General features: G+C 45.7%; 1 protein-coding gene across 1 annotated transcript; it reads left to right on the top strand.

The window, feature by feature from the left end:
- LOC136601739 (alcohol dehydrogenase 1-like) lies at positions 1–26,035 on the top strand. Its single transcript, XM_066588844.1, has 9 exons — positions 1–111; positions 6,404–6,505; positions 7,468–7,609; positions 9,531–9,618; positions 11,343–11,562; positions 13,888–14,148; positions 14,318–14,453; positions 15,208–15,346; positions 25,758–26,035. Exons 1-9 carry the CDS (start codon positions 94–96, stop codon positions 25,780–25,782), a joined length of 1,131 nt encoding a protein of 376 aa, XP_066444941.1. The 5' UTR covers positions 1–93; the 3' UTR covers positions 25,783–26,035.

Here is a 26,035-nt window from a genome sequence, read left to right as displayed (position 1 = left end):
GCAGGAAATGGGAGGTGAATTAGGAAGAGTAACTGAAAACTGTGCAAACTGTTCGTAGTCATCTCTGGACAGCTTTGTGAAAGGAAGTATAACATGGCAACTGCTGGAAAAGTAAGTAAGAGCTCTAATGTGTCCAGATCTTCCTCACTTGTGGAGTATGACTCAACTTTATATATATATACATGTGTGCAGAGGCATAACCTGAAACTCCGGGGCCCTAGTGCTAAATTGGAACTCGGCCCCAAAACTATAAAGCTTCATTCATAGTATTGGTTTGCAAGAAAGACTTCATAGACCCCCTAGGGCTCCTGGGCCCAGGTGCGACTGCACCCTCTACACCCCCGATACTTATGCCCATATATCAATTATTTTTTTTCCATTCAGCAAAAGATAATGTAAGAATACTACCTGTTGAATTGCTTAATGTTTGTCCTTGTTTAATGCCACTATCACTCTGAGCTTCCAGCTGAATGTGCAACATTAATGGATTTATAAGACGACTCAAGGCTATGGGGCTGGCAGTCAGTGCAGAAGAAAAGAACTTCGTCCACTTCACCTCCTGTGCTAAAAAATGGGCAATGGAACATTGTTTGTATTATGAAATGTTTTGTAGATAACTTTGTGCGGCCATGACCTTACATTCCTGAATTTCTCTCTGGCTCTGGCCGCCTGCACACGGGCGGAAATCCCGCAGCGGGATTTCCCGCGGGATTTCCGCCGCTCAAAGCCTGCATAGGAGTGCATTATAATACGCACTCCTATGCAGACGGCCGCGGTTTGGCCGCGCGAAATGCCGCGCGGCAAACAAACCGCGGCATGTCCTATTTTTGTGCGGGGCTCGCAGAGCCTCGCACAGATACGTTGCTCACTCGGCCGCCGGCTCCGGTCTGCGCATGCGCCGGCTGCCGGGCAGCCGGCACATGAAAGAGCCGGGCCGCCGGGCGCGGGTGAGTACGCGCTCGTCTCTGCAGGCGCTCGGGTCGGGTCACGCAGCCAGAATTCTCGCCGCCAGATCCGACCTGCTTGTCTGCAGGCGGCCTCTGGCATTTAGTTGGTGTAGTTAAAAGCACGTGTGGTTGTGCTGCGATCTGCCGTGGCTTTCAGTGCAATTGTAGTAAAAGTCTGAATGCCCCCTAAGGGTGGGTTCACAAGAGCGTGTCTTTGTGTGTGCATACGCACACACAAAAACACGCTTGTATTTACATCAATGCATTCCCTATGGTGTGTGCACATGTCCGTACTTTGCAGGTGAGTGTCTGCAAAGATAGGACATGCGTGCACGATAGGGAATGCACGTATTGTTTTCAATGGAGCCGCGGCTGCTGCCGGCGGCTCCATTGAAAACAATGGTCTGTCGGCACCCCAGCAGAAAAAAGTAAAAAAAAAAATTACCTGACCGCCACTGCCATGCAGAACATCACAATTAGAGCTACCAGCAGGCGGGGATTTTAAATCCCCGGCTGCTGATAGCTCAGTACTACAGAGCCGGAGACAGCGCCAGAAGTCGCGGCTGAGCCCTGGCAGGTGAGTATAGATTTTTTTTTTTCACACTATTTTGTGACAGCTGCGGTTGAGAATTGAAGAATTCCTCTGCTGCATCTGCCACAAATGTGGCAGATGTAGCAGCAGGGAATTCTTTTAACTAGTGGGGGTGCATGCAGCAGATGTGTTCTTCATGCACGTGGGGGTCACGGCAGCAGCGGAGTGGTAAGGTTTTTTTTTTTTGGCACTAAAATGTTTCTTTTTCAGGGAAGGACTTATATGTAAAGCAGCAGCCGTGGCTCCATTGACAACAAGCACGCAGCTGTGTTCACGCGTGTTTTTGCTCGTACCTAGGTGCGCATGTATGTATGCACCTAAGTACTCACAAAAACACGCTCGTGTGAACGCACCCTAAGGCCTCGTTCATACAAGCATGTATTTGTGCACGCGTATGTGCTCGAAAAAATGCGCTTCTGATTTATGTGGAGAATGCGTGAACTGGTGAAGTTCTTGTTTATTATTGTTTAGGATTTCTGTTTTGGGTCATGATCCGGACCCTGCTGGGCTTCGCAGTTGTTTCCCTCCTCGCCTGTTAATACGGCTTTGAAAGACAACGGGGACTTTGATTTATCCCTAAAGTGCTGCTGCTGATATAATTGTGAATACGAGTAGTGCTGCCTGTGGTTGGTCACAGTACTCAGTCAGCGCTCAGCTATTCATTGAATTGAAAGCAATGGAAGAACATTGCGTTCCTTTGCCAAAGCTGTCACAGCTGTGATAGCTGTGGCAGGGGATTCTTTATTCCCCGCGGGGAGTGCCATCATCATTGAACCCTGTGACAGTGCTGTCACAGGGTTCAGTGATGATAGGAATCCCTGCAGGGAATAATTACACGCAACACAGACCTTCCTGGCGCACGGATGTCCTATCTTTTACAGGTGCGCGAATTTGCACACCTGTAAAAGACAAACATGTGAACACATCATAGTTAACTAATGATTCTAATAGCCGGGCAGTTTTGTGTGCACATATGCCCGCACAAATACACGCTCGTGTGAACGAGGCCTAAGGCTAGTTTCACAGGGGTGATCGTGATATCACCGCAAGAAAATTGCGGCAATATCACAAATTTGCTTATCAGTTTCTGAGCGTCAGTGCTGCTTTTCTCGCTTTCCCCTTCTGATATGTGTTTTATGTTTCATTGTGAATAAAATATGAATATGAGATTTCCAAATCATTGCTTTCTTTTTTTCTTTACATTTCTTGACATTTTACGCAGCATCCCAACGTTTTTGGAATTGGGTTGTATAAGTCACATAGCGGGTTAGTTTATGCTGTGGATTTTTCCAGCAACATGTGAACAAGATTTTTCAAAAGCCAGTTCAAATTGCTTCATCGGTAATACACTGGGGAAAATCTACAAGTCTGCCATGTGTGAACATACCCTAAGGACATGTCTGCAGGGCGGATCCTTCCTGAATTTAATATGGAAATTTCTGTCTCAAAAATGTCTCAAAATACATGTGTTTCTGTCTCCGTTTTGACACCTCAGCACACGGAGTTTGCTCTGTCAATGGGCAAAATCCACATGCGGAATTCCAATGCCAAAAATGGTATTTCAGTGTCAAGAAGTGATAAGTCACTTTTTGATGTGGAAACGCTTGTTTGTGTTTCGGAGTTCCACAGGCAGAATTTGCCCATTTTGCAGGGCTAACTAAGTGTGCGGATCCTTGCCACAGAAAATCAGTGATTTTGCCATGTGACCATACCCTTAGGGTCACACCAAGCTATTGGAATAGTGATATTTACGGTAGGCTTAAATTACCCGACCATACTCACTGTCCATGTTGAGAATGACAACACACAACAGACAACACACAAACACATAGGGGGAGATTTATAAAGTGAAAATAGATATAAAAAGTCTAAATCTTTTGCATAAGGACAGTTTGTGCAAAATATTTGACTTTTTGTCATGTACACCTGTGTACACGACTTTTCAGAAAAAAGGCAATGTCTGTGAGGGGCCTGACATATTTATTAGAGATGAGCGAACGTACTCGGATAAGCACTACTCGTCCGAGTAATATGCCTTATCCGAGTACCGCTGTACTCGTGCTGAAAGATTCGGGACGTGCTGCGGAGCGGAGAGCTGCAGGGGAGAGCGGGGAGGAACGGAGGGGAGATCTTTCTCTCCTTCTCTCCCGCCCACTCTGCCCCGCTCCCCGCTGCGACTCACCTGTCAGCAGCGGAGCGCCCCGAATCTTTCAGCACGAGTACAGCGGTACTCGGATAAGGCACATTACTCGGACGAGTAGTGCTTATCCGAGTACGTTCGCTCATCTCTAATATTTATATATAATCTGTGCCAGAAGCTGACATAAATTATGTTAGAAATCTATTCCAACTCCTAGCTGGCAGAGCTTTTTGCGTAGGTGCAGGGATTGCCCAAGAGGCACCTAAAATATGAAGAGACACGCACCTCTGCATACATTAGGCACATCGTGCGCCCACCAGGATAATATTCTGGCATTAGAAATCCCGGTCTTAATAAATCTCCCTCATAGTTCATAGTCGGTGTGAAATAAATTGCAGCATGCACTATTTTGCTCCAAGACTCGCCAATTCAAGTTAGCGGGGATGCAAAAAAAAATAAAATAGCGTCCATGTGCATGCATATGTCAGGAATCCATTGGTAAGTGGCGCAGAAAATGAAACATTGACTGATCAGGAAGTAGTGTTAGGGCAGCTTCAGGCGAACATAGCTGCACACGTTTTTGCTCAATGGGTTCATTCTTATTTCCCTTTTTTTGCAGATGCATTTCTTGAGCGTGCAAAAAAAATAGGACGTGCTCTATTTTCCTGCATATTTGCGCACCAAGGGCCCCATTCCACCTGCGCAATTCTGTGAAAGAGAACACATCTGGACCACATTGAGCTAAATAGCCTTTTCAATCAGTGCGGGCAAGGGGGTGTCGTGCGTGTATGAGAACATAGCCTACATGCGCAAAAAACTACTATACAATGCGCTGATACGGGTGCAAATCAAACTCATTCACCGTGCAAATATGATGTACTAAGGTGGGCGTATTTGTGCATATGCTCGTCTAAAGCCGCAATTAGCTAAGCATCTAATTTTCATTTGTGAACGTGAAAAACAGATGACATATGGAAGTCAAAAAACAGGGTGCTTTCAGATGGGCGGAATTGGTCCACATTACACACACAGATTCCGCACCAAAATCTGTAATGAGACTTGAGGGTTTTGTTGCGGGATTTGCAGAATAAGCTGCTGACTTGGATGCGGAATAATTCTGCCACCTTGTGATGTGATGCAGAGCTCCACTTGGATGGACAATCTGCATTTTTTACAGGCAGGTTTTTAAATGGTTTGAATTTGGCCTGAACAGTGATGAAGCTTTAATGATCGTCGCTGACACTTTATATGGAAACTCGCAGGAACGACGGACCAGGTGAGCATGAAAAGGGTCTCTCCGGACTCCACATAGTTTATGGTGCTTATATTTGAAGACAGGTTCCCTTTAAACAGCAAATAGAATTTTTGGCATCTTTTGAAGGCAGAACTGGGAATGAATCTAAACCGCCTACAGCTTCTAATTATGTTCACAAGATTAGATATAAAGGCTGCCAGGTACTATCAATTGTAATCTATGTCTTTGAGATCACCGACTGGCTTGGACGTGTGCAAAATGCATGACTTATCCTACAACCCTACAATTTCAGTATTCAAATAGAAGCTATTTCTGTTCCAATTTTAGACATATTATTGTAGTGGCCTAGTGGGTCCTACAGAAGACTCACTGCTGTACTTGTCCTGCCACACCTGTCTGTATGCTGTCCCTGGATACAGAAGGTGCCGTCTGTAGGACAGACCCTGTTTCTCCCCTTCTTTTTTAAGCCTAGAACTTAGCACTGACGTTGACATTGGCTGAAAGTCAGATTCAATTTAACTGGTGCAGAGCCCAAGGGCAGAGATGCAACTTCACAAGTGCCTATGCAGGAGGAGGAGTCCAGAAAGTGTGGGAACTGAGAGAGGTGATTTAGGCGCACTGTTCAGACACAATCTGGATTGTGGGGCTGGATCATCACCTACCCGGTAGGTTTACACAGTGGTTCCACATCCACAGTCATTACAAGCAGGAGTAAGTGAGCAGTTAAGAAAGAGAATAGTCAGAGGAGGTGGAGATAGCATCAGTCAGTCATGTTGGAGAGGAGGAGATACCCGTACAAGAGTAATCCAGCAGTGGAGCACGCTTCACCCGAGGTCGAGCGAAGTTTAAACCTGCTCCCTGGGCACCCCGCAGCAGAGGCAGAGGGGAACCTTTCTGAGGTCAGCCTGTTACAAAGTGTGAGTCATAACTACCCGGTGAAGTCAAAGTCAGGTTTAGCCTTCAGCTACTTGTCCCTCTGCTTCATATACACTTCACTAAACTTAAATCAAGCCTTTACCTAAAGCAGCTAGTGGGGAAATTGTCTAATCAAACCAGTTCAGGAAAAAGGAAAAGGAGAGAGCGTTGAAGTCAGGTCATAAATAAATAAATATCTTTTTATTTTCTCATTGTGTTTAATTGCTTGCTTAATACTGCATCTACTTGTATCTGTTCCAAGCACTTCACCGGAGAATTGTAGATTCATTCTTGTATTTCAAAAATATGAAAGTTAGTAAATCTGTACACTCCCAGATTTCTAAACTACTACTGTTATTTCTTCGGGTCCAGTCGGAGTGTTGGCGTCACCGTGACAAAAGCCTTCTGGCCACACGTGCTACAGTAGATTCCTTTGGGTCAGCACAATTTTTAAACTGGTTCCGAGAATGGGTTGAAAATTGTGAATTGGGAAACAGAGTGGATATTATCTTTTGATGTATGCAGCTGACTATACTGCTTTATTTCACTTTCAGGTCATCAAATGTAAAGCTGCTGTTTGCTGGGGACCCAAACAGCCACTCAGCATTGAAGAGATTGAGGTTGCACCACCAAAGGCTCATGAAGTTCGCATAAAGGTGATATTTAACGCACCCTCACCCTTTCACACCCTAAATTACTCTGCAACCAGATCAACATAAGCACAATGACCACCACAGCTACTAGAGTGACCCCCACAGCTACTTCAGTGACCTCCACCATTACTACATTGACTTCTACCATTACTACAGTGACTTCTAACATTACTACAGTGACCTCTACTGCTACTATAATGGCCTCTACCACTACTACATTGATCTCTACTGCTACTACATTGGCTTCTACCATTTCTACAGTGACTTCTACCGATACTACAGTGATCTCCACTACTACTACAACATTCAATACATGCCATATTAGCGGTGGACTCTGTAGTAGTAGGAAATTAATGTGCATGTTTCGGCCTCTATCTCATACCTTGGCGGGGCTGCTTTTATCCGGGCACATACCCCATCTAGGCACAGAAGAAAATTAGAGCCTATTAGGGTCATATTAGGATTTTGGGGCATTTAAGGAACAGCTTGTTGATAATTGCCTTTTTCAGGTACTAATATATTTTCTTCACATTTATTATCTGCTATTTAAGGGTTGTTATACATAAATAAGGAAATTGTGATTTTGGTACTTGATGTCCTTCATTCTATCTGAAACTCTCTTATTTTTTAGTCTGAGGATTCTGGTGCACCTATTTCTTTACTTCCCTAGGTATAATTTCTAATGATCCTGTAAAATTATTGATATTCCCTAAACCACCATGCTGTTTCTTCCTTTTCTAGCAGAGGAGGAGATCAAGAAACATAAAGAAAATATATAAACTTCATGCACTGTCTGCTAAATACATAAACCTTAGGTAATACTATTTTGGACAAGGTAAACAGACCTTCCTGCTGTAAATGTAACCATGGATTATGCCGTCTGTGATATTTTAGTTAGACTTGGTAGTATCTCAATTTCACTCCCAAGAGTTCAATGTACAGTAAAATGTTATGTATTCCTCCAGATTGTGTCAGCTGGAATTTGTCGTTCAGATGATCATGTTATACATGGTGACTTGAGTAGCATAAAATTCCCTATCATACTGGGCCATGAAGCCGCTGGGATTGTAGAGAGTGTTGGCGAAGGAGTAACAAACCTGCAACCTGGTAAGACTCGTAAATTGAAGGATTGCTTTAATTTAGTATCACTGTATCTGTAACGATGTGTACAGTAAATTGAACACTCTTTTTATCCTGCACGGCCAAAAGTGTAAAAAAAACAAACCGAAAAGACTGATTTTGCCTCCCAATAAAACGCTATAAAAATGATCAAAAAAGCCATATTTACCTAAAAATAGTACCAATAAAAACTACAGCTTGTCTCGCAAAAAATAAGCTCCCATAGAGCTCTGTCCATGGAAAAATAAAAAGTTATAGGACTTTGAATGCAGCGATTTAGTAAAAAAAATACTTTCCAAAAAAATGTTTTTTATTTGGAAAAATGTAAAAAAAATATAAGAAATTTGGTATTGTTGTAATCCTACCGACCCACAGAAAAATTGTATTGCATCATTTATGCAGTACAATTAACGCTGTTAAAAAAACTAGGGCAGAATTGATGTGTTTTCTCCTGCTATCATAAAAAAAATAATAAAAGTTTTACAATATAGTCTATGTATCCAAAAATGGCACCAATAAAAACTACAGCTCGTTATGCAAAAAACAAGCCATAATACAGCCGTGTCGGTGGAAAAATAAAAAGTTATAGCTTTTGAAAAATGGATATGAAAATCTGCCAAAAATCATTGCATCCTTAAGCCCAAAATAGGCCATGTCTTTAAGGGGTTAAAGGCAATGTACAACTTTTGTGAAAATGTTTTTGTTGCTATCTAGTCATCTAAACTGAAGCAACTTTGCAAATAGTTTTAATTGAAAATACTCTTCCATTTAGTGTCTAGAGCTCCTATGGCCGCCTGCAGTTGGCTGGGTTGGATCCCGCTGCGAGAGACCCGACCCGAGCCCCTGCAGGGACCAGCGTGGCACTCACCTCTCCCGCGGCTCTGGCTCTGTGATGTGCCAGCACAGGGACCAATCTGATTGGTACCGCTGAGCCAATGAGAGGCAGCAGTCACTCACCCATTCATAAATTCATGAATGGGTGTGTGAGTGAGATCTGCCTCTGATTGGTCAGGCTGTGACCAATCAGAGGTAGCTCATTCAGCAGGTGGGGATTTTAAATCCCCGGCTGCTGAATACTACTCACAGCTGTTCAGAGCAGTTCAGGAGGACTGCCGCCGGCCGCGCTGAACTTCGTCTGCCGGGACCAGGTGAGTATATATATATTTTTTTATTTTTACACATTTCTGGATGAATTGCAGGGAAGTGCTTATATATTTAAGCCCTTCCCGACAATTCATCCTGCGATCGCCGGCAGCCCATTGCTTTCAATGGAGCCGGCTGTATTGCCGGCTCCATTGAATTCAATGGGCTAACATCGTTCTGCCGGGACAAGGTGAGTATATATATTTTTTATTTTTACACATTTCTGGATGAATTGCAGGGAAGGGCTTATATATTTAAGCCCTTCCCGAAAATTCATCCCGCGCTCGCCGGCAGTCCATTGCTTTCAATGGAGCCGGCTGTATTGCCGGCTCCATTGAATTCAATGGGCTAACATCGTTCTTCTCTGCCACAGCTGTTACAGCTGTGGCAGAGGAGAACAATCTTTATGCTGACAGTGCGGGGGGGGGGGGGGGGTGTCTCACTCTTGCCACTATTGTGGCTTAATAGTGGGACCTGGGAACTTGAGATGCAGCCCAACATGTAGCCCCTCGCCTGCCCTATCCGTTTCTGTGTCGTTCCCATCACTTTCTTGAATTTCCCAGGTTTTCACAAATGAAAACCTTAGCGAGCATAAGCGATATACAAAAATGCTCGAGTCGCCCATTGACTTCAATGGGGTTCGTTACTCGAAACGACCTCACGAACATCACTGAAAGTTCGACTCGAGTAACGAGCAACCGAGCATTTTGGTGCTCGCTCATCTCTAATTAACAATATATTCATTCCCACATTTTATTTCTTACAGGTGATAAAGTCATCCCATTGTGCATTCCTCAATGTGGAAAGTGCAGATGTTGTAAAAATCCTGACAGTAATTTTTGTGACAAATCTGAGTAAGTATTTATGTAATCTCGTACATTTAACACTTTCTTAACCCCAGGGTTACAGGTATAATGAATCCAAAATAACACTTGTACCCAGAGTCTGGTGCTTTAGGGCAGGGATCCCCAACTCCAGTCCTCAGCGACCCCAACAGGTCATGTTTTCAGGATATCCTATGGTAAGAACACCTGTTGCAATGTCTGAAGCACTGACAATAATTACACCCCCTGTGCAATACTGAGGAAATCCTGAAAACATGACCTGTTGGTGGTCCCTGAGGACTGGAGTTGGGGAACACTGCTTTAGGGGACCTACAGACAAACACAAGAATCCAGTGTTACTTGGCATCTGGTGTTCTGAAACCTCAAGTTATAGGGGTTTTTCAGTGAAAAATACTACTGATAACCTATCATCAGGATAGGTCATCAGTAGTTAATTAGCCGGGGTCTGTCATTTGGGATCCCGACCGATCAGCTGGGCGGGTGCAGCGTTCGAGGAGCAGGCCCTCAGCTGAAGAGACAGCGGAGTAAAGAAATAGCAACCTGTCACAGAGGTTCTACTGTCTCCTCCCAATGGCTGGCTAAGTATCAGACCTCATTATCAACAGGGGAGATCACGTTTCGTAACCTGGGTTACCTTAAGTTCCTGTTTTGTCACCATGATACCAACATTTCTACTTCAGTGGCGGATTACCCATCTTGAATAAAAGTAGTCCACACACAGAAAGTACCTTTTCAACAAGAACCGGGAACACGAGGTCTCGTTCTTTTACTCAAACTTCTCCTCTTCCACATAACAAGGAAATAACTTGTACGTAGTAACTTTAACAGTAACAGATTATACGTAGGCTTACATCTATCGCCTCTTTTCTCACTCTCGTGCAGTTCGGGTTTTCACAAGGCATATATATCCACAGTCAACCTCCATCACTGGACCTCCTCTCTCTTCAACCTCCAGCTCTCAACTCTCCACCTGACACACAACTAACTCACATGCACAAAGACCAATACACATAACTAGACAAATTGATACATTTTCCAGACATCACCAGACATTAACCGTTTAATGCCTGGAGGTGTTAATACACATAACACTAACTTACACAGCACTCATAACTATGACACAAGACAAACATAGAACATGCATTCTAAAGTGCTGGACGGGACCCGAAAACTCTGGGCCACTACACGGGCACATGCTGTCAGCGCCGCAATAACAGAAGTTGGAGCGGAAGCCTCTGCGCTGACCTCTGTGTAGTGGCCGGCGCTTGTAACTGCAGGCACGGCTCTCATTGAAACCAATGAAAGTCATGCCTGCAGTTCCAATTGCTGGCCGTTATGGGAGGTCAGCACGGAGGCTTTCGCTCCAAATGCACAGAGGTCAGAGCGGAAGCCTGCGCGCCGACCTCCCATGTAGTGCGCAGGGCTTGGAACTGTAGGCACGGCTCTTATTGATTTTCACTTCTCGCTGTTTTGCAGTAGACAGTTCTGTACATTATACCGTGGCCTGGGTTGGTACTGCAGGCTGTGTTCTATTAAAGTGAATGAGACTTAGCCTGCAATACCAACCCAGACCACTGCGCAAGGTACAGAGCTGTCTGCTTCCTGCAGCAAAAGAGCTAGAGGTGAGACAACCCTTTTAATCTAGCTGAAATTTTGTAGATAATTCTATAAGTGACAAACCTTATATTATAGAAGGTTTCCAGTCAACGTCTTTTTCCATTTCTTTAAAATAGCATGTGGAAATTCACGGGATTGCTATTGGACAACACTACTAGATTTACATGCAAGGGGAAACCTGTTTATAACTTCGTCAATACCAGCACTTTTACGGAGTACACAGTGGTTGATGACATTGCAGTTGCTAAGATACATCCGGATGCACCACTGGATAAGGTTTTCCTCATGGGTTGTGCATTCTCTACAGGATATGGGTCAGCTGTGAAAATTGCTAAGGTAACTTCTATGTTTGATTTAGTTCTGTTCATTACCAGTTTAGGGCTCAGTCACACAGGCATTTGTACGCGCGTTTGTCAGTTGCGTTTGCCGGACGCATCTAAATAGAACCAATGCTTTTTAATGGGAGGAGGCACATGCGAATTTAACATTCGCACAAACGCACGCGGCAAAAATTATTGGACACCAGTTCAAAGTATGCATGTAACTGCGGCAAACCAGTTTAATTTTTTCGCATCCAGGGTTTTCACCTTGCGCTTAACGGGGCTGGTGGCAGCAGCGCCGACCCCATTGAGAACATATAGTGAAGATTGCGACCCTCTACCATAGCTGTGACAGCTGTGGCAGAGGAGAGCGATGTTCTCCCATTGAATTCAATGGAGCCAGCAATACAGCTGCCTCTGGGTGAGTGCTGCCTCTGATTGGCTGAGCGCAGGGACCAATCACAGGCAGCTCTCAGCTGTCATTCAATAGCCGAGAGCTGCCTCTAATTTATTCACAGTGCTAAGCCAATCAGAGGCAGCCCTTTCAGCAGACAGGGATTTTAAATCCCTGTCTGCTGAAAAAACCTCAGAGCAGTGCAGGAGAAGAGAAGGCTGGATGCGGCTAAGCCCTGGCAGTTGCAGAGAGGTGAGTATACTTTTTTATTTTTTATTTTTTACACATTTTGGATTGATTATATTGCCGGCTCCATTGAATTCAATGGGAGAACATCGCTCTCCAATGCCACAGCTGTCACAGCTGTGGCAGAGGATTTCTACATCTCCGCGGGGATTCCAATTTTCACTAGACACTGTGACAATGCTGTCATGGTCTCCAGTGACAATGGAACTCCCTGCGGAGATGAAGAAATCCTCTGCCACAGCTGTCACAGTTGTAGCAGAGGATCGCGATATTCTCTGTATGTCAATGGGGCCACCACAGCTGCCGCCAGCCCCATTGACCACAGGTGAAACACCTGGATGTGACAGCATCCAGGGGTTTCCCATTCAAGGAATCCCCTGCTGCAGCTGTCAAAGCCGCAGTAGGGGATAGTGGGCAGCGTTTTTTTTTGAGCGGATAAACTCTGCTAGCAGCGTTTTTTCTGCCGCGGTGCCCGCTTCGGTCATGCAAATTTTTGAACCCATAACTCATGCATTTAAAAATTCATGCTTCAAAACGCTCGTGTGACTGAGCCCTTAAAGATTGTTTTTATGGCAGCTTATAAAACTGTATAAGCACCGGTATCACTGGCAATCATCTTACATATAAATTGTATACTAGTATATTTTATGTTTACTTTAATAAAAGAAACATACCCGTTGTGGTCCTAATCTTCTGTCTGCATGCACAATGGGGCCCGAACCAAAAGGAGCAGCCGGTGGCTTTCAGAACAGACATTTTGCTTGAAGGTGAATTAGGTCCCATTGCCCACTTGTAGAGCCCTTGAGCGGCCAAAACGAAAGAACCCCCACAAATTACCCCACTTTCAAAACTAGACACTCCTCATTTAGGTGGTAAAAATAGACTGATAGAATTATTGTATATTTAGTAAAAGCACCAAGTTTGGGCAAAGTTTGAAAAAACATTTTCAACTAGAATATGTAAAATATTTCCAAACATACTTTACAATTTTTGATGCCATGAAATCAAGAAATGTTCTGCTATTGTGCAATAATAGAAATCTTTATATGATTGGCAAGGTCTTAATCGGACATATCCACAGAACAAAACAGATGACCTGTAATATAAGTCCAATAGTGAACAATGTAAATTTAAAATGCAGAATTGTCTTTTTTCCCCATTCCATTCCCATGTCAATTGAAAAGAGTTGGGCTGCCTTCACATCTGTGGCAGGAAGTCAATTTTCCTGCTCTGTTTGGGGAGCATGAAAGAGGAATCTCCTGGCTTAACGGGTCCATCTTATGATGGAACAGAACAGTCCGCATTGACTATATTGGGGTCCTTTCAGTTTCCGCTCAGCTGCCTGTCATTTTACCAGAAGAAAAAAACACTACATGTAGTGCTATTTCTTACAATACGTTGTGCGGGATCTGTGATGGAAACTGTATTTGTAGGTTCCAATGCAGATATGAAGGCAGCCTTACAGTACCACTGTGGGTCACTGAACAAGTGATAGAATTGTGAAGCAGCTGCGGCGTGGCGGAAGACTCACTTCAGCTGATCAGTAAGGTGCTTTGTGTTGGAGCTAGGCTGATGTAGTGTAGGTAACTCATACAGAGGATAGATCATCAATATTTACAGGACTGGAAAACCATGTTAATGCTTTAGCTTTTCACATTTTCAGCAGTTGATGCAACTGTTCTACTATTTCACTTATTACAGGTCAAACCCGGCTCTTCCTGTGTAGTATTTGGTCTGGGAGGAGTTGGCTTGTCTGTGATTATTGGATGTAAAGTAGCTGGTGCAGCCAAGATTATTGGAGTTGATATAAACTGCGACAAATTTGCAAAAGCCAAAGAGCTTGGAGCCACTGAATGTATCAACCCCAAAGATTACGACCGACCTATCCATGAAGTGTTGGCAGAGATGACTGATGGCGGAGTAGACTATGCCTTTGAGGTTATTGGAAACATTGGAGTCATGGTATGTGGACGACAAAAAAAAATTTACTATCGTAAATTATGAAACAATAAATGCCAGCCATCTCTCTTAGAAAATCTGGGTCCCAGTTCAATATTGACAGAACAGTAACCATAGAAGTCATAGTGAGTTGTTTTTTATTTTATTATACTTTTTTGTGTTTTTCCATTAGACATCTGCTCTTTCATCCAGTTTCTTTGGCTGTGGAAAAACTGTGATTGTAGGCGTAGCTCCTTCAAATGCTACCATGACATTTGATCCCATGTTAATGCTGACCGGGCGAATTCTGTGTGGATCTGTTTTAGGAGGTAATACATTATATAGAACATTTTGAGAATAGGTATTAGAACTTGTGTAAAGACTGTGCAATTGGTGATGATTTTCGTTTGTATCGTACAACGCAGAGCTAGTCAACCACATTGTATAAAAGTTGACTTGAGTCTGTCATCAGGTGAATGTCTGAGCTGAACACCAACAGTAAATCAAGGTGCATTTGGGTAAAATGAAGCACATTGGAGTTACTAAATTAAAAACCCGTTTGCCTCACAAAACAGTAACATCATGAAGGTCACAGTAGTAACCCCAATGTACCTAGTTTAAACTACAGTACATCTGCCTGGTTTTAACCGCATGTTTCACATTGCTTATGCTTATTTGAGGCAGGTAGAGTTGTATTTTTTTCAATTGCAACATAAGTTCCAACATATCAGTTTGCTTTGTTTCTCTTTTTGTGTTTTTTTTTTGAGGGAAGGGTATGAAAAAAAAATTCCATCATCATAGTTTGCATTTCTTTTGCTGTATAGTATGTAGTTAAAAATGTATAATTATAATCATTATATAGCGACAACAAATTTCACTGGACTTTACAAACCAGCGGGTACATGTACGGACCAAATAAGGCATTACATACAGTATTACTAATAAGCAATCTGAAGAATAGGAGTGAGGGCCCTCCTCGGCAAGAAGTTAGCATCTATGAGGAATAAGGGGTGACACACCTGATGCACTTTTTGCCAACAGCTTCTTGTGGTCTATGAATAACAATTGTGTTTGTTGGGAAAGGTTGGAAGACTAAAGATGATGTGCCAAAACTTGTGGAGGACTATATGAATAAGAAATTTGAGCTTGATGGTCTGATAACTCACAAATTACCACTTGAGAAGATCAATGAAGGATTTGAACTTCTGCGCAAGGGAGAGAGGTATGCTTTACGTCTTAAAATAATCTAATTGTAAACTAATATAAAAATTATATTGTAAAATGACAATAAACTTTATTGGGCTTTGTCATGTAAGCTTAATTTTAATATGGCTACTCTTCTGCCCAGCACAGCCTTAAATGTGATCCAACCTTCAAATCGAATACTTTATTTTTGCTGCCATGCTCCCCTTGTGTCCATTTGTCAACTGTTCATGCTGGTTTACATGAGCAGCAATGGCAGCGCAGCACTTCCACCTCTGGCCAGCAGGGTCAATTCCTATGAGTAATAGCGCTGTAGCACTACTTCTAACCTCAGAGCACTGCTTCTGCCCATTTCACTACTCTACAATATATAGTCTAGTCCCACCTACTTCACTTCAGCACGGCCATATCGAGACTCCAGTTACCTATAGCCATTCACGCTGTAGATTCAAAGAGTGACTATTGAAGCGTAACAAGCTATGAAGTCATCAATGCTGTTTGCCCACTGTGTCCAAAACAGCCAAGGATTCAGCAGTTCTGACCAAGGAGTGAACACTGAGTCACTAGTGACAGAGCATTCAGTGCCCTGGCTGGAAGTAAACAGCTTACAAGGAAAGCTACATCATTGGAAATGTAAGAATCGGGATTCAGCATAGTCACATGACCTATTGGAAATCTCAGAGCATGGCATAGATCTGGAAGAGGGAGTACAGTGCAGGACTCTTACTGGGTTGCAAGAAGTAAGTTTTATCAAGTATTTTGCAAATGACAAAACCCTTTTAAAGGTCTAGCATATACCTAGTGTACAGAAATTACACAAACCTACTACAGATGAAAAATGTGATTGTTCTCAGCAAGAGAAACCAAATAATCTTGTAGATATGATACCTTTTAATGGCTAACAAAAAACATGATGATATAACGAGCTTTCCAACTTACTCCAATTTGGGGACCATAAAACTTTCACATCCCTTATCGTTGGACTAATTAAGTATTTAATGTCTACTCATCCTGTTCTGAAATTTTTTTAAAAGTGCAAATTAATCACACCATGTCTGTGCCTATATATTATATACATATCTTCGTGCTTGACTATGGGCAATGTCCTTTTCCATTTGCTGCTTACATGTACTTTAAAGTATAAATCGTAAGGGATTCACACAATCAGGACAAGTTGAACTATCAACTTCTCTGGCAGACTTTTCTAGCTGTGTTCTGTGACATGCAGAGGTCATTGTGCATGGAGTGGGGGGGTGGCGACCTCTGATCAACTATTGTGAATAATGTATCCTATGTTATCTTTATATGTTATCTTTTATAAGCCTGAGGAAGAGCCCTAAGTAGGTTTGAAAGCTTGCTATAACATTTATTTTTGTTAGCCATTGAAAGGTATCATATCTACAAGATTGCTTAGTTTCTTTTATGGAGAACAATCACATCTTTATATATGTGTCACCACTTATTGTAATCCTGCTGGTGATAAGATGATTGCTGAGTAGAGATGAGCGAGCATACTCGTCCGAGCTTGATGCTCGTTCGAGTATTAGGGTGCTCGAGATGCTCGTTAAACGAGCACTGACCATTGAATTCAATGGAGCCGGCAATACAGCCGGCTCTATTGAAAGCAATGGGCTGCCGGCTAGCGCGGGATGAATTTTCGGGAAGGGTTTAAAAATATAAGCCCTTGCCTGAAAATCATCCTAAAATGTGTAAAAAGTAAAAAAAAAAATATACTCACCTTGTCCCGGCAGAACGATGTTAGCCCATTGAATTCAATGGAGCCGGCAATACAGCCGGCTCCATTGAAAGCAATGGGCTGCCGGCGATCACACAATGAATTTTCGGGAAGGGTTTAAATATATAAGCCCTTCCCTGCAATTCATCCAGAAATGTGTAAAAATAAAAAAATATATATATACTCACCTTGTCCCGGCAGACGGAGTTCAGCTGCGGCCAGCTGGCAGTTCCCCTGAACTACTCTCTGTAGTATTCAGCAGCCGGGGATTTAAAATCCCCGCCTGCTGAATGAGCTGCCTCTAATTGGTCACAGCCTGACCAATCAGAGGCAGATCTCACTCACACCCATTCATGAATTCATGAATGGGTGAGTGAGTGCTGCCTCTGATTGGCTCAGCGCAGCTCTCAGCTGAATGACAGCAGTTCAGCACCACAGTGCAGGGGACAGCAGGAGAAGACGCGGCTGTGCCCCGGCAGCTGAAGGGAGGTGAGTCGAGAAGAGCGAGCGTACTCGGAAAAGCACTACTCGCTCGAGTAATTTGCTTTATCCGAGTATGGCTGTGCTCGTCCCTGAAGATTCGGGTGCCGGCACGGAACGGGGAGCTGCAGGGGAGAGCGGAGAGGAACGGAGGTAAGATCTTTCTCTCCCTCTCTCCCGCCCGCTCTCCCCTTCTCCCCGCTGCGACTCACCTGTCAGCCGCAGCGGCACCCGAATCTTCAGGGACGAGCACAGCGATACTCGGATAAAGCAAATTACTCGAGCGAGTAGTGCTTTTCCGAGTACGCTCGCTCATCTCTAGAGGTGAGTATCTATTTTTTTTTTTTTTAAATCACTTTTAATTCATTTCCAGGGAATGGCTTATATGTAAAGCCCTTCCCTGAAAAAGAATTCAGGTGTGCCAGCGGACCATTGTCTTCAATGGAGTCGCCGGCAGCAGCAGCGGCTCCATTGAAGAGAATGCCTGCATTTTTATTCTTTTTTACACTAAAATCTTTCTTTTTCAGGTAAGGGCTTATATTTTTAAGCCCTTCCCGAAAATTCATCCCGCACTCTCCGGCAGCCCATTGCTTTCAATGGAGCCGGCTGTATTGCCGGCTTCATTGAATTCAATGGGCTAACATCGTTCCTCTCTGCCACAGCTGTTACAGCTGTGGAAGAGGAGAATGATCGTTATTCTGACAGTGGGGGGAGGGGGTCCCACTCTTGCCACTATTGTGGCTTAATAGTGAGGCCTCGGAGCCCGAAATGCAGCCCTGCATGTTGCTCGTCGCCTGCCCTATCCATTTCTATGTTTTTTACATGACTTTGGTGATTTGCTAAGATTTTCACAAATGAAAACCTTAGCGGAGCACCAGTCATATACAAAAATACTCGAGTCGCCCATTGACTTCAATGGGGTTCGTTACTCGAAACGAACTCTCGAGCATCACTGAAAGTTCGACTCGAGTAATGAGCACTCGAGCATTTTGGTGCTCGCTCATCTCTATTGCTGAGACATTTTTCTACAGAATCAGATGTGTGAGAATTTTATTAGGCTTAATGATCATTATGTAAACTGCAGGATTTTAGGAGGTTTTTTTGTAATATACTGTAGATCGTGAAATTGAAAATTTTTGAAAATTCCCAAAAATCCTTAAATCTGTTTAACATAGGAACGTCATTTATCGAATTGATCATTTTTAATGACACATTTCTTTTAAGGAATTCATTGTAAATTCTCTAGAACAATCAAATATAATCTAAACTGAAGCTAAATTTCTTTAGGGATGGATAAATATTAGAGATGAGCGAGCACCAAAATGCTCGGGTGCTCGTTATTCGGGACGAACTTTTCGCGATGCTCGAGGGTTCGTTTCGAGTAACGAACCCCATTGAAGTCAATGGGCGACCCGAGCATTTTTGTATTTCGCCGATGCTCGCTAAGGTTTCCTTGTGTGAAAATCTGGGCAATTCAAGAAAGTGATGGGAACGACACAGCAACGGATAGGGCAGGCGAGGGGCTACATGTTGGGCTGCATCTCAAGTTCACAGGTCCCACTATTAAGCCACAATAGCGGCAAGAGTGGGCCCCCCCCTCCCAAAAACTTTTACTTCTGAAAAGCCCTCATTAGCATGGCATACCTTAGCTAAGCACCACACTACCTCCAACAAAGCACAATCACTGCCTGCATGACACTCCACTGCCACTTCTCCTGGGTTACATGCTGCCCAACCGCCCCCCCCCCTCCCCCCCACAGCGCACACCAAAGTGGCGGGGCGATAGCCCACAATGCTGTACAGAAGCAATGAGAAATAAAATCCTGTGCCACAGCCATCAGGAGCTGCACACGTGGGCATAGCAATGGGGAACCTATGTGTCACACACTATTCATTCTGTCAAGGTGTCTCTGCATGCCCCAGTCAGACCGGGCTTTTTAATTCATAGACACAGGCAGGTACAACTCCCTATGGTGAAGTCCCTGTCGACCGACAGCATGGGTGGCTTCCTGGAACCCACCGGCGGTACATAAAAATATCCCATTGCAGTGCCCAACACAGCTGAGGTAGTAATGTCGTGCTTAATGCAGGTGGGCTAAAAATTTATTTGATTACACTGTAGGCGATGGCCCACAAAAATTGCTGTATCAACAGTACTAATGTACCTGAAAAAAATTGGCCATGGCCAACCAAGAGGGCAGGTGAAACCCATTAATCGCTTTGGTTAATGTGGCTTAAGTGGTAACTAGGCCTGGAGGCAGCCCAGTTTAACGAAAAATTGGTTCAAGTTAAAGTTCCAACGCTTTTCAGAGCATTGAAACATCTAAAAATTGTTTAGAAAAATTATGAGTGAGCCTTGTGGCCCTAAGAAAAATTGCCCGTTCAGCGTGATTACGTGAGGTTTCAGGAGGAGGAGCAGGAGGAGGAGGAGGAGGAATATTAGACACAGATTGATGAAGCAGAAATGTCCCCGTTTTGGATGGTGAGAGAGAACGTAGCTTCCATCCGCGGGTGCAGCCTACGTATTGCTTACGTATCGCTGCTGTCCGCTGGTGGAGAAGAGAAGTCTGGGGAAATCCAGGCTTTGTTCATCTTGATGAGTGTTAGCCTGTCGGCACTGTCGGTTGACAGGCGGGTACGCTTATCTGTGATGATTCGCCCAGCCGCACTAAACACCCTCTCCGACAAGACGCTAGCCGCAGGACAAGCAAGCACCTCCAGGGCATACAGCGCTAGTTCAGGCCACGTGTCCAGCTTCGACACCCAGTAGTTGTAGGGGGCAGAGGCGTCACCGAGGATGGTCGTGCGATCGGCTACGTACTCCCTCACCATCCTTTTACAGTGCTCCCGCCGACTCAGCCTTGACTGGGGAGCGGTGACACAGTCTTGCTGGGGAGCCATAAAGCTGGCCAGGCCCTTAAAGACTGTTGCACTGCCTGGGATGTACATGCTGCTCGATCTACGCACCTCCCCTGCTACATGGCCCTCGGAACTGCGCCTTCTGCCACTAGCGCTGTCGGATGGGAATTTTACCATCAGCTTGTCCGCCAGGGTCCTGTGGTATAGCAACACTCTCGAACCCCTTTCCTCTTCGGGAATGAGACTGGGAAGGTTCTCCTTATAGCGTGGGTCGAGCAGTGTGTACACCCAGTAATCCGTAGTGGCCAGAATGCGTTGAATGCGAGGGTCACGAGAAAGGCATCCTAACATGAAGTCAGCCATGTGTGCCAGGGTACCTGTACGCAACACATGGCTGTCCGCGCTAGGAAGATCACTTTCAGGATCCTCCTCCTCCTCCTCCTCCTCAGGCCATACACGCTGAAATGATGACAGGCAACCAGCATGGGTACCGTCAGCAGTGGGCCAAGCTGTCTCTTCCCCCTCCTCCTCATCCTCCTCATCCTCCTCCTCCTCCTCCTCCTCCTGAACGCGCTGAGATATAGACAGGAGGGTGCTCTGACTATCCAGCGACATACTGTCTTCCCCCGGCTCTGTTTCCGAGCGCAAAGCGGCTGCCTTTATGGTTTGCAGGGAACTTCTCAAGATGCATAGCAGAGGAATGGTGACGCTAATGATTGCAGCATCGCCGCTCACCACCTGGGTAGACTGATCAAAGTTTCGAAGGACCTGGCAGATGTCTGCCAACCAGGCCCACTCTTCTGAAAAGAATTGAGGAGGCTGACTCCCACTGCGCCGCCCATGTTGGAGTTGGTATTCCACTATAGCTCTACGCTGCTCATAGAGCCTAGCCAACATGTGGAGCGTAGAGTTCCACCGTGTGGGCACGTCGCACAGCAGTCGGTGCACTGGCAGATTAAAGCAATGTTGCAGGGTGCGCAGGGTGGCAGCGTCCGTGTGGGACTTGCGGAAATGTGCGCAGAGCCGGCGCACCTTTACGAGCAGGTCTGACAAGCGTGGGTAGCTTTTCAGAAAGCGCTGAATCACCAAATTAAAGACGTGGGCCAGGCATGGCACGTGCGTGAGGCTGCCGAGCTGCAGAGCCGCCACCAGGTTACGCCCGTTGTCACACACGACCATGCCCGGTTGGAGGCTCAGCGGCGCAAGCCAACGGTCGGTCTGCTCTGTCAGACCCTGCAGCAGTTCGTGGGCCGTGTGCCTCCTATCTCCTAAGCTGAGTAGTTTCAGCACGGCCTGCTGACGCTTGCCCACCGCTGTGCTGCCACGCCGCGCGACACCGACTGCTGGCGACGTCCTGCTGCTGCTGACACATCTAGATTGCGAGACAGAGGTTGAGGAGGAGGAGGAGGAGGAGGGTGCTTTAGTGGAAGAAGCATACACCGCCGCAGATACCACCACCGAGCTGGGGCCCGCAATTCTGGGGGTGGGTAGGACGTGAGCGGTCCCAGGCTCTGACTCTGTCCCAGCCTCCACTAAATTCACCCAATGTGCCGTCAGGGAGATGTAGTGGCCCTGCCCACCTGTGCTTGTCCACGTGTCCGTAGTTAAGTGGACCTTGTCACTAACCGCATTGGTGAGGGCGCGTACAATGTTGCGGGAGACGTGGTCGTGCAGGGCTGGGACGGCACATCCGGAAAAGTAGTGGCGACTGGGAACTGAGTAGCGCGGGGCCGCCGTTGCCATCATAGCTTTGAAGGACTCCGTTTCCACAACCCTATACGGCAGCATCTCAAGGCTGATAAATTTGGCTATGTGGACGGTTAACGATTGAGCATGCGGGTGCGTGGTTGCGTACTTGCGCTTGCGCTCCAACACTTGCGCTAGCGACGGCTGGACTGTGCGGTGCGAGACATTGGTGGATGGGGCCGAGGACAGCGGAGGTGAGGCTGTGGGTGCAGGTCATGAGACGGTTGTGCCTGTGTCCTGAGAGGGGGGTTGTATCTCAGTGGCAGGTTGGGGCACAGGGGGAGAGGCAGCGGTGCAAACCGGAGGCGGTGAACGGCCTTCGTCCCACCTTGTGGGGTGCTTGGCCATCATATGTCTGCGCATGCTGGTGGTGGTGAGGCTGTTGGTGGTGGCTCCCCGGCTGATCTTGGCGCGACAAAGGTTGCACACCACTGTTCGTCGGTCGTCAGGCGTCTCTGTGAAAAACTGCCAGACCTTAGAGCACCTCGGCCTCTGCAGGGTGGCATGGCGCGAGGGTGTGCTTTGGGAAACACTTGGTGGATTATTCGGTCTGGCCCTGCCTCTACCCCTGGCCACCGCACTGCCTCTTGCAACCTGCCCTGCTGATGCCCTTGCCTCCCCCTCTGAAGACCTGTCCTGAGTAGGCGTTGCACACCAGGTGGGGTCAGTCACCTCATCGTCCTGCTGCTCTTCCTCCGAATCCTCTGTGCGCTGCTCCCTTGGACTTACTGCACTTACTACTACCTCACTGCAAGACAACTGTGTCTCATCGTCATCGTCCTCCTCACCCACAGAAAGTTCTTGAGACAGTTGGCGGAAGTCCCCAGCCTCTTCCCCCGGACCCCGGGAACTTTCGAATGGTTGGGCATCGGTGACGATAAACTCCTCTGGTGGGAGAGGAACCGCTGCTGCCCAATCTAAGCAGGGGCCCGAGAACAGTTCCTGGGAGTTTGCCCGCTCCTGAGCAGGTGTCATTGTAGTGGAGGGAGGAGGCTGGGAGGAAGGAGGAGCAGCAGACAGAGGATTCGGATTTGCAGCAGTGGATGGCGCAGAACTGTGGGTGGATGATAGCTTGCTCGAAGCACTTTCTGCCATCCAGGATAGGACCTGCTCACACTGCTCATTTTCTAATAAAGGTCTCCCGCGTGGACCCATTAATTGGGCGATGAATGTGGGGGCGCCAGAAACATGCCTCTCTCCTAATCGCGCAGCAGTCGGCTGCGACACACCTGGATCAGGAGCTCGGCCTGTGCCCACACCCTCACTTGGCCCTCCGCGTCCTCGGCCACGTCCACGTCCACGTCCTCTAGGCTTACCCCTACCCCTCAGCATGCTGTATTACCAGTGATTTGATTTCCCAGGCAGGAAATAAATTGGCGCAAGCCTGCAGGCCAAATATAATGTTTTCGCTTTTTTGCAAAGGGAAGACCCCACTGCGTGTATTCAATGAAAAACAAGAAGTTTAATATCTGTGGTGTGGCCCTCAAAAAGTGTCACACAAGTATAGTGTAGCAGAGTTATTAACTCTAGCAGAGCAGGTATTTGCCAGTCAGGAAAGACAATGGCGCTAGGCTGCAGTAAAGCGTAGCTGGTTGCGTCTGATTTTTGTACGTTGTACACGCAGCACACACGTACACGCAGACCTTAGGACTGACACAGGCAGGCCAAATATAATTTCTTTTCCTTTTTAGCTTAGGGAAGCACCCACTGCGTATATTCAATGAACAAGAATTTTAATATCTGTGGTGTGGCCCTCAAAAAGTGTCACACAAGTATAGTGTAGCAGAGTTATTAACTCTAGCAGAGCAGGTATTTGCCAGTCAGGAAAGACAATGGCGCTAGGCTGCAGTAAAGCGTAGCTGGTTGCGTCTGATTTTTGTACGTTGTACACGCAGCACACACGTACACGCAGACCTTAGGACTGACACAGGCAGGCCAAATATAATTTCTTTTCCTTTTTAGCTTAGGGAAGCACCCACTGCGTATATTCAATGAACAAGAAGTTTAATATCTGTGGTGTGGCCCTCAAAAAGTGTCACACAAGTATAGTGTAGCAGAGTTATTAACTCTAGCAGAGCAGGTATTTGCCAGTCAGGAAAGACAATGGCGCTAGGCTGCAGTAAAGCGTAGCTGGTTGCGTCTGATTTTTGTACGTTGTACACGCAGCACACACGTACACGCAGACCTTAGGACTGACACAGGCAGGCCAAATATAATTTCTTTTCCTTTTTAGCTTAGGGAAGCACCCACTGCGTATATTCAATGAACAAGAAGTTTAATATCTGTGGTGTGGCCCTCAAAAAGTGTCACACAAGTATAGTGTAGCAGAGTTATTAACTCTAGCAGAGCAGGTATTTGCCAGTCAGGAAAGACAATGGCGCTAGGCTGCAGTAAAGCGTAGCTGGTTGCGTCTGATTTTTGTACGTTGTACACGCAGCACACACGTACACGCAGACCTTAGGACTGACACAGGCAGGCCAAATATAATTTCTTTTCCTTTTTGGCAAAGGGAAGGACCCACTGCGTATATTCAATGAACAATAACTTTTAGAACTGTAGTGTGGCCCTGAAAAAGTGACACACAACTTTAGTGTAGCAGAGTTATTAACTCTAGCAGAGCAGGTATTTGCCAGTCAGGAAAGACAATGGCGCAAGCCTGCAGTAAAGCATAGCTGGTTGCGTCTGATTTTTGTACGTTGTCCACGCAGCACACACGTACACGGAGACCTTAGGACTGACACAGGCTGGCCAAATATAATTTTTTTCCTTTTTAGCAAAGGGAAGACCCCACTGCGTGTATTCAATGAATAATAAATGTCTTCTGGCCCTGCCTACACAATTCTATCCCTGTAGTATTAATGCCGGGTGCAATGCTCTGCACAGCCGGTTTTGAGAAGAAAAAAAAATATGCAACACTGCTAACAGCAGCCTGGACAGTACTGCACACGGATAGAAGTGGCCCTAGAAAGGACCGTTGGGATTCTTGAAGCCTACACTAACTCCTAACACTCTCCCTGCCTAACCCCCACTTCTGTCCCTATTGCAGGGCGCAATGCTCTGCAGATCCAATTTTGGACAAAAAAAAAATTACTGTGCTAACACAGTACTGCACACTAGTAGATGTGGCCCTGAGAAGGGCCGTTGGGGTTCTTGAAGCCTACACTGACTCCTAACGCTCTCCCTACAGCAGCACCAGCAGCAGCACTTTCCCTCAGCTAAGTCACAAGGCATGTGTGGCGAGCCGCGGGAGGGGCCGATTTTTATACTCGGGTGACATCTGATCGCCCCAGCCACTCACAGCAGGGGGGTGGTATAGGGCTTGAACGTCACAGGGGGAAGTTGTAATGCCTTCCCTGTCTTTCAATTGGCCAGAAAAGCGCGCTAACGTCTCAGAGAGGAAACTGAAAGTAACCGGAACACCGCGTGGTGCTCGTTATGAGTAACGAGCATCTCGAACACCCTAATATTCGCACGAATATCAAGCTCGGACGAGTACGTTCGCTCATCTCTAATAAATATTTCTACACAGTGGTCTTTAAAAGGTGAAAATGCATAAAGCTTGATACTGTATAAACCACAGATGTCTAACAAATGTATTTTCTTCTACTAGCATCCGTACAGTGTTGTGTCTTTAAAGAGCCTAATCCTGGTCCTCATCTATCGAAGAAATCCCTTGTTATCAACATGCAAGATGCAATATTAATCTGAAGTTAAATTTTACAGAATGTCGGCAGCGTATAATAATATCTTCTTTGCTAGAAAAAACAATTGAGCTGTCCTGATGGATTATTACGATGTGAAGCTCCAGTTTTGTGAGGTCTGATTTTAAACATTGGTATTGCTTTCTAGCACTTGCCATAAATAATAAAATATTGCCATTTATAGCTC

The sequence above is a fragment of the Eleutherodactylus coqui genome, unplaced genomic scaffold, assembly GCF_035609145.1.
Source record: "Eleutherodactylus coqui strain aEleCoq1 unplaced genomic scaffold, aEleCoq1.hap1 HAP1_SCAFFOLD_120, whole genome shotgun sequence".
Classification (NCBI taxonomy): domain Eukaryota; kingdom Metazoa; phylum Chordata; class Amphibia; order Anura; family Eleutherodactylidae; genus Eleutherodactylus; species Eleutherodactylus coqui.
Note: the sequence above shows the minus strand (reverse complement) of the source record. Positions and strands in the feature narration are given on the sequence as shown.